Consider the following 16,739-nt stretch of genomic DNA (forward strand, 5'->3'; position numbering starts at 1 on the left):
GATCTAGAGCTCTTGAAGCCATCCAAAACCCGCTTTGCCTACATGTTCATTGTGGTGGAGAGGCTCGTGAGGGTGAACCATGGCCTAATGCGCACAGTGGTATCCATAGAAGGGGGCTGAGCTGCTGGCTGTTCCACATGTTCTACATGAGGATATTCTTGTGTAGGGGCTGGCTGATCTGAATCCCCCCTAATTGCATGGGTAACAGCCCATTAAACATGTCCTGTATGCATGTATCATTACTTTCATACAAGCTGTACATGGGCTGAACTGAATTTTCAGCAAATACCCCATCTCTACTGACAAAAATCTAGCGTGTTGCTGGATTATAAAGACGGTATCCTTTGCTCTCATTGTTGTAACCCACAAAAATACATGTTATTGCCTTATCATCTAGCTTTGTTCGGAGTTGTTCTGGCACATGTGCATATGCCAAACACCCAAATGTACGCATATAATCCACTTTTGGCTTTCGGCTATACCAAGCCTCAAATGGTTATGGTTTTCAAAACTTTTGTTGGACACCTATTCAGCACGTGAGTTGCACACATTATAGCTTCCATCCAAAAATTGTGAGACAACTTTTGTGCTTTCACCATGCATCTTGCCATCTCCATGAGAGCTATTTTTCCTCTCAACTACACCAGTCTGTTGTGGTGTATAAGGCACAGTACATTAGTGTTTGATGCCCTTTTGAAGCATATAATCCTTGAATGCATTTGACATGTATTCTCCACCTCTATCTGAGCGGAGTGTTTGGACTTTACATCCACACATATTTTCAGCCATTGCTACAAAGTGTCGAAAGCATGTAAACACCTCTCCTTTCGCTTTCAAGGGGTAAACCCAAGCAAACCTGGTGTAGTCATCAATGAATGTGACGAAATAAAGATACCCCCCTATGGACGGTGTCCGCATTGGACCACATACATCACTATGTATGAGCTGTAATTTACTTTCAGCTCTAACAGCTCCATCTTTGGGGAATGGTTTGAGATGCATCTTTCCCAAAATACACCCCTCACATACATGTGTTGTTGCAGATGCAATGCAAGACATATCATTGACTGAAGCACTTGGTGTGTCACTAGTGCATGTGACCAAAAAAGTGTACTCTTCCTAAATTACAATAGCCGATTGCTCTGCTTTGTCATCAAAGGAGTCTGCTACTGCATTGCCTGCATCTTTCTTCTTCTCTTTGGCAATCCACTTTCTACATTCATTGATGTAGTGGCCAGGCTTATGGCAGTAGTGACATTTGCCCTTCTTTTTAGGCTTGTTTGCATCCCCTTGTCAAACTTTTCACCACCATAAGAGGGCTGTCCACCCATGACCAGCCTTACTAGACTGTTGTCCCCCATGCTTAAAGCTCTTTGCTTTACCCTTATCCTTGGCTGTAAATGCTCTGTCTCCACCATGGTTGCTAGATAGGTTTGCTCTTGTTTGCTCTTTCTGCAAGATTAAACCCACCGGCTCTTCAAAAGTGACGGGATCAGCACCTCCTCTCATAGAGAGATTGAGAGAGGTGTGAAAGCCCAAATAGGAAGGTGGTAAAGAATGAAGAGTGTTGGTGACCAGCTGTCTATCTAGGATATCCTCATCATGTTGAGCAATTGTTCCTGCAAATCTTTCACTTTGGTGAGATGATTTGACATGGATTGCTTCCAATGTGTCCCATGCAAGCTTCGATGTCTTGCAAGACCGAATGTGTGGAATAATAGACCTTTTCACTGAAAGGGCTATCAAGGACATAGCCTGTGCATCCTTGGAGTCCCATCTCTTCTGCTCTTATGTGGGAGCAAGTTCTACTTCAGGAGCTCTTTGAGCACCTCCCCTTTGAGGCATTGTTGGCTGTATGGTAAGGGGACGTGTGTCGTCACCACACACGATGCCCCAAATCCCTTTGTCTACCAGCAAATTACGGATCACGAAACTCTAGAGGGAGTAGTTTGATCCATCAAACTTGTTCTCCTGGGTGAACACACCAAATACATCTGTAGCATTTTGAGCCATGTAGACAAAATACACCTGCAAGCAAACCAAGCACCAATGTGCACTGCCAGGCAACCACATGTCCTGTGCAAATTTTTGCCTGCAACTTCAAGCAAGTATGAACCTGCACCAAATTGTCCAATTACACTCAATGTGTATACACATGTGACAAATCACCACTGTAATCCCCTATTACATGCTCCAAACTGAAAAGCCCCACTTTTTATGCACTGCAATTGCTTCAATGTGCGTTTTATTGCTTGATTTTCACAAAAGCCCCAAATTTCTGCAACTGAAAGAGACTTAATTGAGTGATTTTGACCTCAATTTGAAAAACCCCCAAATTCTAAGCAAAACAACATGTTCAATTTTTCGCAATTTTGCATCAAATTGAAGAATCCTCCAAATTTTCCCTAAATTTTGCAACCAAATGTTGCCTTGCCCTGTTGCGTACACCTCGTTTTTTGCAATGAAGAAAAAACCAAGTGTAAGCAATGAGCAATCAACACTTTATGACACAAAGGAGCCTTTATATAGAGAGCTTGAAGCGGATGAAGTGGGCATACAAAGGACATTACAGGATATGTTTTACATGCTGGAATAACAAGAAGGGCGCTCGTACAGTGTACTGCAAGATGGGATCCCCTACTTTGATGCCAGATATCCAGAGTTTCTATATTTCTGACAGGCCGATTGGGATGGCGGCAGATCATGCATACTTATGCTTCACAGTGGTATGCACAAACCAAAGATGGTTATCGCCATTACCTCTCTCTCGCCACCCTAGATACCATTTTACACGAGAGACTGCTGGAGTTTATTGCAGTGCAGTCTACGATGGCCTTTTCACTCTTGACCCAAATAGCCCTTTAGAGAAGCTTACGAGAGGCTTTACAGAGGTACTACATACCTCGGCAGCATATGCTTTCCCATATACTATAGCTGCCTCTAAGCCCTTGAGCAGTACTATTCCGCAGAATAGCTGGTATGATGATGAATGCCGAGAGACCCGAGCTCAACTACAAAGAGATGTCACCCTTGGGGCACGTATACACAGACAGGCCAAGACGCTCTTCCGACGCTTTGTGCAAAAAAGAAGAAGCGGGATTACCTGGCAAAGCTCGAGGCAAAGTTGTACCAATTATTCTTGAGTCAGGACAGTAAGAGGGCTTGAAAAATGTTCCAGGAGAGGCAGCCACCTCCGATCACGGCACCTAAGACTTGGCACGAGTATACGATGTCCCTATATGATGTACCTCGACAGCCTCCCATTCCGCGCCACCATCACCTCGACCGGATCATTGCGTTTTCTTCACTTTGCGGATGGTGCTAGATGCGATTGATAGACTACACATAGGGAGGGCGCAAGATCATGAAGGTCTAGCAGCTGAACATTTCTCATATGCACGGGATATTCTGGCCCCGATCCTTGCACACATGTTTAATAGAGCTACGTGTGAAGGTTTCCCAGCTAGTTGGACAGATAACACTATTGTGCCGTTGCTTAAGAGCGGGGATCCCATGATCCCCAGTACCTATTGTACGATCATGATTGGCCATTATCTGGCTAAGGTACACGGATCCATCTTGGAGCATGAGATGAGCCGATGGGCAAAGAGGCAAGGACATAGAGCAACTAGACAGGCTGGTTTTAGGAGGGGATACACCACACTGGATCATATACTCACCCTCAGAGCTCTTATGAAGGAGGGACGAGCACGATGACAGAGGATATATTGTTGTTTTGTGGACTTCCGCAAAGCATTTGATACGGTACCACGTGCCAGGCTTATGAGGAGACTACAGGATATTGGTGTCCCTGAGGAGATGCAGTGGGGAGTATACACTTTGTATGAGTCAGTGATGATAGGCAAAGTACATGCCCCAGGGGGCTTGTCGGATGCAGTGAACAGTACTATTGGGGTGAAGCAGGGCTGCCTGCTTTCACCCACGCTCTTTGGGCTATACATTGATGAGGTCTCAGACTATGTGGATAGATTGGGTGGCCCAGGGGCGACGAGCCTAGCTAGGGTGTTGATACCCATCCTACTATATGCAGATGACATTGTGCTTATCTCAGACACTCCTCAGGGACTACAGAGACACTTGGAAGCATTGCAGTCTTTTTGTGTGGACAAAGATCTCACAGTGAACCTTAGTAAAACCAAGGTTATGACATTTAATACCACACAAGCATGGGTGACTAAAGCATGGGTGACTAGAACACAGACGTAGTTTACGTTTAGAGGAGAGCCAGTTGAGTATGTCCGATCCTATGTGTACCTGGGGATGACCTTCAGAGGGCCGCGGTTTTCTATGAGGGAGGCAGCAGAGGCTAGACTAGCACGAGGATTTGCAGCTTTGGGGGCACTTGAGAGACAGTGCACAGACATACAATTTCAGGAGCCACGCACGAAACTATGGCTATTTGACACTCTAGTTACATTGACACTTCTCTATGGAGCAGAGATATGGGGGCCTAGTCTTTTCCATAAGAGGAGGGAGCCATTGGCAGGACAGGACAGACCAGAGAGAGACTATTACGATGGATGGCAGCATATAGAGAGGCCATTAGTGATGATGATTGCACGCATGATTCAGAGCAAGTCATCTGTACCACATGAGATCATCAAGGCAGACATGGGGGCTGCCCCAGTGGTTACTGAGGCTTTGTGCCATGCAGTTACTTTTCTCCATAGAATATGGGAGCTCCCTCAGCAGAAATACCCTCGCCTAGCACTCACTTCCTCCAAACAGCTTGCAGATGAGGGAGACACCCAGTGTTGGTATGCCCAGATGCGCACATGGCTGGCCTTGCATGGCATGAGTATTGATGCACTCCCGCCTTTTTGCTTACAGCCTGGACTGCCCGTTCTTAGATCTCAGCCGTTCAGAGCTGAATCGGGTGATCAGGATGGACATTGTGAGACTAGATACAGAGAGGACATGGGTCAAGCCCCCGCAGCCGTTGGGCACGAAAATAGCACACTACCAGTCATTTTCTACACACCTCTTATTATGCGCCATGCTTACATGGACACACACCTCTCACATGGTATTCGGAGTGCTATTGGACAGATTCGCACCTCTTCACACCGGCTGAGGATAGAGACAGGTCGATATGAGGATATATCACTAGAGGACCACATATGCCAGCTTTGCCATCACGAGGTGGAGTCGGAGGAACACTATATATGTCATTGTACTATCTACTATGAGATCCGAGGGAGGTACCACTACCTGTTTTGTGAAGGCTTTGGACCTTTGCGTCGGATCATGGACTTTGAGGACCAAAGGTGCTTAGGGCTCTTCATACTTGAGCTTAGGCGCCACAGAGAGAGCCTATTGAGGGACAGAAGGGCAGTGGGACTAGAGCCGCCTAGACAAAGAGCCCTCACATATTTTTTCAGAGCCAGCACTGTAACCCCACCAGCCTCTACTCCCCCATCTACAGGCCTACCTGGCAGACCACCCTCCAGAGGAGTCACCCTGGACAGAGCCACTGCCATCTGTAAAGCGAGACGCCCACGACCACGAGGATCGCGTCCACGACTCCCTCACCATCAGCAAATTCGAGCCATCATTGCAAATGGCTTTACAAGATAAAGTACAATTCCGATGGAAGTGTGAGCAGGTACAAGGCCAGGCTAGTGGCAAAAGGCTATGCACAGCAGTATGGTGTTGATTACGATGAGACTTTCAGCCCGGTTGCTAAGATGGCTACTATACGCACTATGGTTGCTTTGGCTACCGCTAATAAATGGAAGTTGCATCAGATGGATGTAAAAAATGCATTCCTCAATGGAGAGTTAACAGAGGAAGTGTATATGCAGCAACCGCCAAGTTATGAGGATACACAGAATCCAAATCTGGTATGTCAATTACATAAGGCAATCTATGGTCTTAAACAAGCACCTAGAGCTTGGCATGGTCGCAATAACCACATTCTTGCAGGATATAGGATTTTAGACATGCCCAGCGGATTCATCCTTATTTGCCTTGGTACAAGATGGTCATAGGGTGCTACTCATCTTGTATGTGGATGATTTGATATTGACTAGTAGGAGTGAGCAGGTGATTGCTCAAGTGAAGCAGAGATTACATAATGTGTTTGAGATGAAAGATCTTGGGGAGTTACGGTATTTTCTTGGCATAGAGGTTATGAAAGATGGTCATGACACATGGATGCTTCAGCACCAGTATGCCTCAAACATGCTTACAAAGTATGGTATGTTGGGTTGTAAGCCTATCCATACACCTTTTGATCAAAATGCCAAGTTGACAGCAGATATGGGTGCAGAGATTTGAGGATGTCAACATGTTACGGACAATGGTGGGTAGCCTTATCTATCTCACCATTACTCGCCCTGATCTCAATTATGCAGTTGGTGTAGTCAGTCAGTTTATGCAGGCACCCAAGAAGCCTCATTTGGATGCTGTTAGACAGATCCTGCGTTATGTGAAGCATACGCTCAACTATGGTTTGCATTATGTGGCTGATTCTGAGCCTACTTTATACGTGTATACGGATGCCGATTGGGCAGGCAATGCGAATGATAGGAGATCTACTTCTAGGTATGTATTCAGCCTGGGATCTACAGCTATTACTTGGTCATCCAAGAAGCAACCGACAGTGGCCTTATCTTCTACAGAGGCTGAGTACAGAGGGGCAGCGATAGCCACGTGTGAGGCGGTGCGGATCTATATGCTCTCGGCACAGGTTGGGTATGAGGTTGTTGATGCAGTACCTCTTATGTGTAATAACATTAGCAGTATCATGCTTGCTAATAATCCAGCCTTTCATGCTCGCACCAAACACAGAGGTTCACCATCATTTCATATGGGAGAAAGTTCTCAGTGGAGAGATCGACTTGAAGTACGAGCCAACTAAGGAGCAAGTTGCAGATGTATTTACAAAAGCACTGCCAAAGGACAAGTTAAGAGTACTTCCGATCATACATGGGAGTACACAGCTTGAGTGAGGCAAGCTCAAGCACTCGTCCTTCTCGTGACTTGAGCTTGAGGGGGGAGTGTTGAGATATATGGTGATTAGGACGCCAGACTTTATGCGCTAGCTTAACACAGATAGATGGAGCACATGTGTGTGATGAATAAGCAGGACATGTAGCATACCGCTACCCACATAGATAAGATGTGTGTGTGTTCAGTGCCAGAGTATATAAGGCACAGTTGGGTTTTCTTCACATAGTTTTTAGATAAGACATAAGTCAACCCAAGAGGCTCCCTTCCAGCTTTCTCTGTGCGTGCGTGTGTGTGTGTATGATGCCTATCAAGTTTTGACACATGTGACATAGGTATCAGAGCATCACGCTCAGCAAGGCTAACTATTGAAAGTGTCCCAAGAAGGTGCACAAGTCCAAGGAGAGTAACACAGCTAGGGTAGAAATCCCATGGGGCTGGTCATTGTCAGCAAAACCCAAGCGAATGGCAGCTCTAAGAGTCGAATGCCATTTGGGGCATACCAAGGAAGGCTTTCGAGAAAATGGTCCCAAAGGGGGTGGAGCAAGGATGCCATGTTCAACCTCAAGAAGAACACCATTGAAGTGTTGAAGGACAAGGCATGAAGGCAAGGGGACAAAGTGGAACAGATGCATAGGTCTCAACACCAGATCTAGAGTGGAGTTAGAAACATGGCAAGGTTTTCAGTGAAAAGGTTGCCACAAAGGAAGGATGACAAATTTGGGAGTCCGGGAGGAGACAAAGGGATGATGACAGTCATCAAAGGTCAAAGGTTGGAATCTCATCATCAAGTTTAGTAGGAGGGGATGTCATGTGCACACATGGACGTGGCTGATTTCCATGTACTAGCAAATAAACATTACGATTTCAGCATTAGCAGCTGTAACAGGCATGTGAGCCTAGGCTTATCTGTGGACAAGGACCTTGTCGGCCAGGCAAGGGATGGTGACATACTTCTAGTCGACAACATATATAATATTTCATGTCCATGGAACTGGCCGACCAGCAGTCGAATAGTTGAATAAAGCTTCAAAAAGCCTATAAAAGGCAAGGCTTGTGTTCATTGTAATTGATCTACTCCCTTTTGGGGCAGGTCATAGGTAGGCATTAGGTTACCCTTTTGGGAAGGCCAAAGGCCACAGATTTGTATAGAATATATACAACTTTTGGTAGCATATGAATATACTGAAAATACAGCTATCTCTCTCTCTCTTATCTCTGTTTTTGTTGGTTATTTGCATTCATGGTTCCTATTCAGTTGCTTAGGGCTGAAAATAGACACACGGAGCTTCCATGTGACAATCAATCAACTCCTCTGCAGTCAAACTAGACTTGATTGAAAGGACCAAGCAATCAGACAAGTTTTTGCTAGTTCAGGGTGCCAGAAAACCACAACTTCTTTTTCAATTCTCCAATACACTCAATCTAGAAAGTAAAGGCAAGCTGAAGTTTTAGTCAGGCTTACTTGATTTCTTGCCTCCGTAACCATAGATGCAACTTCTCGTTGTGACTGTCTTGTGGATGCAAAAAGCTGCCAATTGAACACCAAAAAAACTTACCCTGTGAATACAAGTTGATTATAGACATGGACAAAAAAAATGTTTCTCAATGTTGCTAGCCTACTTGTTAAATTCTGTGGCATTAAGAAGGGCATCTCCATTCTCATCTGCAGCATCAAATTGCTCCTTCCACCAACCCACTCCACCATGTTCCATGGTATCATTTGCTTTGAACGTCACACAAGCAAACAGGTCAATCGACTCAAGCTTCAGACTGCAACTTAAAGACCTATGTTTATGGTGGAACTAACTTGAAACAAGACTGTTCCAAATTTTGTCTTTGAGTTAACACTAGCAATACCACATACTTGAGTTTTCTGAGGATGCTTGAGGTAAATACTCAGAGAAGCTGACCATGCCATCATGATTTTTGTCATACTTCTCCATCTCCCGGGCTGTACGATGTTCAGCTTCGGTTAAGGCTGCCTGGAGATGCCAATCCTGCAGTTCAGCCAGGCTAATAGTTCCATCCAGTGGGTGGTTGTCAATCAAGGGGAACAGAGTGACAATGCGGGAAGAAACGTTGAATTGATCCTCATCATTTAAGAACTCCTCGGGATCATGATAATCCCAGTCTTCTGGTTCAGGCTGAGACTCCGGGTGGAGGGCAGCATCATGGGCATTTGCTTCATCCGAGCCTTGAGACCATTGCTTGTACTGCTGTTGAAAATGCTCCCTCTCCCAGGTTCGGTCCTCCCGCTTGCGTTCCAAGACTGCCACAATTGGATCAAAAGCCACATTCTCATGCTTGGAATCCTCAGAAACGTGCAGTTTACGCACAATGAGGCGGCGTCCTGGATGCAGATTGCGGTGCACTTTGGACTTCAAACGGTGAGGCTGGTTGGAGAAGAGGACAAGAGCTATGAAACTGAGGGAAACAAGCAAGTATACAACAGTAGCCTTCATCTTTCCGATGTTGAAAGCATGTGATGTAGAGGGAGACAAAGCCGCATCTAGTCAATGGTTCGGATAACAGAAGATGGAAATCTGCAAGAAGATTCAAGCATAAGTCGCACCTCTGAGTTTTCACCTTTCCAGTGAAACTCCAGCAGAGGAAGGTGAAGCAAGCTGATATGCAAAAAGTGTCAATAGTTCAGACAGAGGACGAATACTTCCAAAGTACAAGGCAAATTTCCAGCTTCTTTTCTGTGTTATGCAGAAAAATCTTTTTAGGGTACGAACGCAAGTAGTCTCTGTGTCTAGAGTTGTGATGCGGGCAGATGAAGCATTCTTGATTGAGAAGCAAGCAAAAAAAACTGCGTAGGGTTGCAATGCAAGCAGAAGAAGCTCTAGAGGGTTAAGATACGGGCAAAAAAACTATGCAGGAATGCAGGGTCTCAATGCAGGCGGATGGAGCTTTCTAGGGTTGCAATCCAAGCAGGTGCTCATTTTTTGGGTTAAAATTTAGCAGAGGAGACTTGCTGGGGTTGCGATGCAAGCGTGTAAAGCTTTCGAGGGTTCAACTCTTCCAACCCTAGAAGGCTTCACCCAACCCTATCTTCCAACCCTGAAATGCTTGCTTGCAGTGCAAGTTTTTTTCCCGGTTTTCAATGCAAGTAGATGAAGACCATACACAGCAAGTACCTCAGATATTTGCGCAGAAGACGCTTCTCTGAGACCTGGCTTGCTGGAATGCAGAAGCCTTCAGCTTTGTGTGTTTGTGCGTGTTAAGTCTCCTTGCTTGGCCTCCCACCTCCTGGCACTGTTTTGTTGATCTCGTTGGCTTGGACCGTGAAGATGGTGCACAAAAGCGCTTCCTCCAGCCCGCACGGCGCCGTGCTTCTTGTAGGAGGATTTACGAAATTTAACCTTTCCGACTCTCGAGGTTGTGAAAGTATCACTTTTTGAGCAGGGCTGACGCAGCAGTCTCTGATGTAGTCTTAACATGGTTCGAATCGGGTGATGTGGTAGGTTCAATCGAACTAACTACACGCTCTGGTCTTACGAGTTGTGGGAAACAGCTAATGTGAAGTCAGATCATCCAAGTCAGCAGGACCCAGGCAAACCCCGCTCTTGCTTTGGCATTGAGAGAAAGAAATGCAGATACTCTGTATGCCATTGTCACTAGCATCAATGATATGATCTAGTGCAAATCCCACTATTGTTATGGTGCAGAGGAAGAGGAACGCGGATCATCGTCAAACTAGCATCACTGATATGATGACTCTAATTCACCATACACAACTATCATGGCAAAGGCTTGGGTGATTATACAAAACCAGTATAAAACGACAAACCTGACAAGCATACAAAACCTTGAGAATTAGTTAGCGTAAGAGAAGCTTTTTGATGAAGAAGCAGCCAAGTAATTTATGACGCGGATCAAGGATCTGCGAGATCATGGTGGTGATTGGGTCAGCAAGTCAAGTGAAGATTTGACACACGTAGGTGCATTAGGATCTTGCCCTAGAAGTACGATAGCTTGCTCACCTCATTGAACACGCACGTGAAGATCCTCCTCTAGCTTTCAAGAGTTTAGCACCATGCTCAAAGGAGATGCGCCAAAAGAGTAGGGATGGTGGTGATTATGCTTTCTTTGCTAGCACAACGAAAGGTAAGAGGAAGGACTCCGGTAACCCCTCTTCTTCTTGAAAGAAAAGAAAAAGATGGTGAAATGCTTCTATTTCGACAAGCTCGGCCATATGTAGAAAGCATGGTGAAATGCTTCTATTGCGACAAGCTGCCATATGTAGAAAAAAGCATGCAAGGCAATGGGAGGCAAATGAGAAGAATGGTATTTTGAAGCCATCAAAGAAGGAGTCGAGTAATAGTGTTGAAGTAGAATTGGAGCTCTCTGTGGCAGTTAAAGAAGTATGTGCAAAGGTATAGCATTCTACAACACTAGATGAGAAGAATGGTATTTTGAAGCCGTCAAAGAAGGAGTCAAGTAATAGTGCTGGAAGTAGAATTGAATCTCTTTATAGCAATTGAAGAAATTTGGGTAAAGGCATAGCATTCTACAGCACCCAATGTTTCGTGGATCATCTACACAAATGGAGTGTCCCGAGACATGAGGACTAGTATAGTTCCCTACAACCACTAGGGAAGTCCATCATCTTGGTAGCAATCGGTGATGCCAAATTTCTAGCAAAAGGCACAAGTACTATCTCTTTTTGTGTCAAAAGAAGTTATTAGTAGATATCCTCTATGTATCAAATATCGAAAGGAACCTGCTCTCTATTGCAACATGTTCATGTCAAGAAACTTCTTTCTTTTTAGCAAGGAACCATAGTGTTAGTGATTAGACCTCTTTGTCTTGGATTGTGAAAGTCCCTATTGGAGAGGCCAAATCCCTCTTGTTTGAGTCCTTCCTCTACTCTCTCTCTCTCTACTAAGAAATCCTTATAAAAGAGAATGATTAAGCTAGAAAGCTTAAAGCATTGGCTTCTATACTTATGCTAGTAAGCTTGAAGCACTCTCTTCTTTACTCATGCACACTTAAGCTATCAAGCATGTACACTCAAGACATTCTATCCGAACACCACGAGCATGCATCCTACAACCAAGCAAGATAGTACAAGCATAAGAGAAGCTAGCAAGCATGTACACTCAACACATTCCATCCACACACACAAGCATGCACCCTACAACCAAGTAAGCAAGATAGTAAGAGCTCAAGAGAAGAAGAAAGCTTCGCACTTGAGAAATGATTAAATTTCCCTATTCACATTATTAAAAGGTGCATATATACAAGTAGGCTTTGCATGACCGCCCAATTTAAGTGGATGCCATTGCCTATCTCTACTCATATATACAAGGCTTATGGCTAGCATTTAATATATCATTGTAAAAAGGATGCGTGGGAGAGAATGAGGTTGAGCTCCTTACAAGCAATACACACATACACACAAGAGTAGACAAGCACATAAGAGAGATGGATGACTAAATTTTCTTCTATTCTCTTCTCTTCTCTATAACTAGAGTACATACAAAGGTCGGTCCATAGTGTGCACACGACTACATGAGCTGGCGCCATAACTATGACATAACTCTAGTACACCAAAGTGGTTGCCACACAATTTGTAAACCACTAGCGGTATATCAATCATAATCTCACCAACTCGCGGTATATCAAATTGTAAACCACTAGCGATATATCAATCATAATCTCACCAACCATGCCAATGGCATAAGTGCAGAAGCTATCACGCATGTAGGTCATCAAATGTCCGCAAGCTCGATATCTCAAGACCCCCCCTTGAGCTCAACTCCACACACTGCACTCCAAGTAAGCTCCTAAACTTGTCGAGCTTCTATGTACCCACCACCAGTGCCTTCATGAAAATGTCAGCCATGTGAGATTCCAGCCCTTTCTGCTCATCGAACTCTGGAGTGCTGGCAGCGGAAGTAGCAACCTCATGCACAAGGCAGAGCTTCCCACTCGAGGCCTCGCCCATGAATATCCGGACAAGAGACTAATCTCTCGCTTCTTCCAAAACCGAACCCGGAAAAATCTTCCCTCGTCCAAAAAGCATAGGCGATTCTTCCAGGAAAATCTTCTAGCGTAGTCAAGAGTCTTAACTATCCTTTGTATTCCGACCGAACCCGTGGGTCACATGGCCGAATCAAAGGAGGAACTTGCACTTGGTTCATAGAGACCAACACTTTTTTCCCCATCAAAAGAGGCACAGCCGTTGATTCTTTTCCATAAAATAAGGATTATTATGTGACTTACTTCAACTATCATAACTTGAACAGAATTGAATTTTATTATAGAAATCCTTCGATCCAACCTAACCCCATCCAATCCCATTGGTTAGCCAACCGCCCAACCACTGTTTTGATAGGATCCATTATAAAAATTTGGTTATGTTTTGTTACGGGTACCAGGGAAAAGAGTTCCCAGGCTCCCTAGCCAGCACTCATGCAAAAATTAAATAGGCACACCACTTACACACCCATATATGAAATTGCCTTTTCTTAGACTCAACTATTTCCAAATAGAATTGCAATGAAACCACAGTGTTTCCATCATAATCCTCGGTATTCCATTTCCAAGGTCCAATTTTCAACTTTTCCACTTTCCAACCATAAAATCCAATTTCCAGTCGTTCCTTCCTCAGTGTACCTATGGCATCATTGGCAACCAGAACGCTCACCACCTGGTCAGTCCCTATAGGCTCACCTAGTACTTCACTCAGGGGTCTTTTCAATAGTTCCTAGCCCATAGTACCTAGGAGTATAATCTCATAAAATCTATATGGACTCTCCGTTGAAGATCAACCAGATCAACCAACAAGATCCATTTATCAAAAAGAGCCATGAACTCATCTGTTGAAGACCAACAAGGCCAATCAACTAGATCCATGCCCGTGTTCAGAAAAAACTCCAACTCATTTTCTTCCTCAACGCACACGTGGGTATCTTGGGCGACCCATGAGCACTGTATGGTCAGCACCCTCTAGGCTCCTTCGCAGGTGACCTAGTGCTTCACTCATAGGCCGCTTCCTTGGTCCCTCATCCACCGTACCGGAAGCTCACCATTTTAATCGAACCGAGGCTGGTCAAGACCTCGGCCCACCTTGCCACGCGAGACGTCCTTCTTTGACTCTCCATCAACTGTTGCAACATTTTCCACTTTACCACGACCTCATTCCATAAGATAGTCAAAATGCTTCCCGAGCATTCTTAACGTAAAGCAATCTTTAAAAAACAGGTTTCACATACAAAATAAAGTTTCCAAATGAAATTCCCATCTTTCCATATCATTCCATCATTTCACTCATTCCTCGTCATTTCTCATTATTTCACTTCATTCCTCATCATTTCTCATCATCCTTATCATTCGACATTATTCCACATCATTCACAACATCATTCAACATCATTCCACATCAATTCACATCACCCCACATCATTCCACATTCATTCACATCAACCTACATCATTTTCACATTCATTCACATCATCCCTCATCATTTCCACATTCATTCACATCATCCCGCATCATTTCAACATTCATTCACATCATCCCACATCATTCCCACATTCATTCACATCATCCCACATTCATTTTCACATTCATTCACATCATCCCTCATTCATTTTCACATTCATTCACATCATCCCTCATCATTTCCACATTCATTCACATCATCCCGCATCATTTCAACATTCATTCACATCATCCCACATCATTCCCACATTCATTCACATCATCCCACATTCATTCACATCATCCCGCATCATTTTCACATTCATTCACATCATCCTGCATCATTTTCACATTCATTCACATCATCCCACATCATTCCACATCCATTCACATCATTCCCACATTCATTCACATCATCCCACATCATTTTCACATTCATTCACATCATCCCACATCATTCCACATCAATCCACATCAATCCATATCAACCACATCAATTCACATCAATCCACATCAATCCACATCAATCCACATCACTTCACATCAATCCACATCACTCGACATCAATCCACATCACTCCACATCATTCCACACATCCCACACATTATTCCACACATCACTACACATCACTCCACATCAATCCACATCACTCGACATCAATCCACATCTCAATCCACATCACTCTGTATCATTCCACACATCTCACACATTATTCCACACACCACTACACATCTCCACATGAATCCCAATTTCTACAAACGAGATGGTCTCTTTTCGCTTTGAGAGCGAATCAGGTTTAATTATCAACTTTCCTTGATCTAGTGATCAGAATTTTTGTTCCACAATCAACCAGGTTAAAAGTACAATTACTCTACTTTTCATACTGATAGAACTTTCTAAGTCTCGACTAATTACTTAGTTAAAGGCAACTTTTTCTTGACTCAATTCAATTAAGTCTAGTTTCCATTCACTTTTGGATCCTCGATCCTTTCAAGAATTCTAGTTTCCTTTCCCAGGGAATCTAGGAATAAGTCAGTCACAAGTATTTACGTTCATCCAACTAAGCATGTTTTTGTATCCTCGATCCTTTCAAGAATTCTAGTTTCCTTTCCCAGGAAATCTAGGAATAAGTCAGTCACAAGTATTTATGTTCATCCAACTAAGCATGTTTTTGGTCTTTTTCTGGGAAATCCTTTTCCCGTTAGAATGTACCTAAGATTCTATTTTTCGAGAGTCTAGATATATACTTCATAATTCCAAAAGTTAAATATGTTCGTGATTCCTCTTTCAGATTAAAGTTTATCCATGTTTTCTCGATGCGTTCTTATAAATATTTTCACATTCTTCTCTCTATTTTTCCAATTTAAAATATCATGAAAATCCCTCTTTTAGCATAAAATACTTATGCACACCTACTAATTCATTTTTATCTAAATGAGTTATATTCATAATCATTTCCATAATTCTCATAAATTGAATGAATCTTGAAAATTTGTGCATAACCTTCTTTATTTTTCTAGTAAATGAATGATGCTCAAAACTCCACTTTTAGCATAAATTAATTATGCATAAAATTCATTTTCTAATGATAAGAATTCTGCCATAATTTTCCTGCATTTACTATGAAATGAGAATGCTCAACATTACACTTTTAGCATAAATTTTAGTTTATTCATAAACCTTCATTTTCTAATGATAAAATTTTACCATAACTTCCCCACATTTACTACTAAATGAGAATGCTCAAAATTACACTTTTAGCATAAAATTTAGTTTATGCATAAACCTTCATTTTCTAATGACCATAACTTCCCTGTATTTTCTATGAATTGAGAATGCTTAAAATTTAACTTTTAATATAAAAATTAGTTTATGTATAAACCTAAACATAAACATAAACATTAATTCATCTAAACAATAACATAAATCAAGAAAAGCATAGTTTTAAGAGGAAAATCATAAAATAAAATGCTTCCCAAGCATGAGGGAGGTTAGGAAGAAGATTAACATTAAAAAAGAGAGTAAACATCATTGTTTAGGCTTACCCTTGGTTTGCTTGATTCTTTACCTTACAAAAGAGTGTAGCCCTCAAGGAAGAGGCTTGGCCACCAAGGGAAGATGGTAATCTTCAAGAGAAGAAGAGGTTTAGTGAAGCACCAAAGTTTCACAATGGAGAGGGAAGGAAGAGGGATAAAGGATTTACACTAAAATGAAAATTACACTAGCATGTAAATACACTAAGATGAAAATACAAAGAAATAGGGGACTATTTATAGGTGAAGGAGGCCACCAACCAAGTCCAACTAGGATGTAGAGGCTTCCAGCTTCAGTTTG

At 43.1% G+C, this 16,739-nt stretch overlaps 1 protein-coding gene across 4 annotated transcripts in view; it reads right to left on the bottom strand.

Moving 5' to 3' along the window:
* Positions 1–10,306, bottom strand: part of LOC147635070 (uncharacterized) — a 47,382-nt gene extending 37,076 nt beyond the window's left edge. For all 4 annotated transcript variants that reach the window (XR_015266830.1, XR_015266831.1, XR_015266832.1 and 1 more), the window contains exons 1-4: positions 10,116–10,306; positions 8,840–9,518; positions 8,596–8,698; positions 8,438–8,503 (exon numbers count right to left, since the gene is read on the bottom strand). Coding sequence is in view for 1 of the 4 variants with exons in the window: in XM_086804347.1 (XP_086660473.1) it covers positions 8,438–8,503; positions 8,596–8,698; positions 8,840–9,437 (767 nt within the window). In the remaining 3 variants the exon portion in view is untranslated. The remainder of the gene's footprint in view (positions 1–8,437; positions 8,504–8,595; positions 8,699–8,839; positions 9,519–10,115) is intronic.
* Positions 10,307–16,739: the final 6,433 nt, after the last annotated feature.

Source organism: Cibotium barometz, chromosome 10 (assembly GCF_041138505.1).
Source record: "Cibotium barometz isolate CiBa-2024 chromosome 10, ASM4113850v1, whole genome shotgun sequence".
Lineage (NCBI taxonomy): Eukaryota > Viridiplantae > Streptophyta > Polypodiopsida > Cyatheales > Cibotiaceae > Cibotium > Cibotium barometz.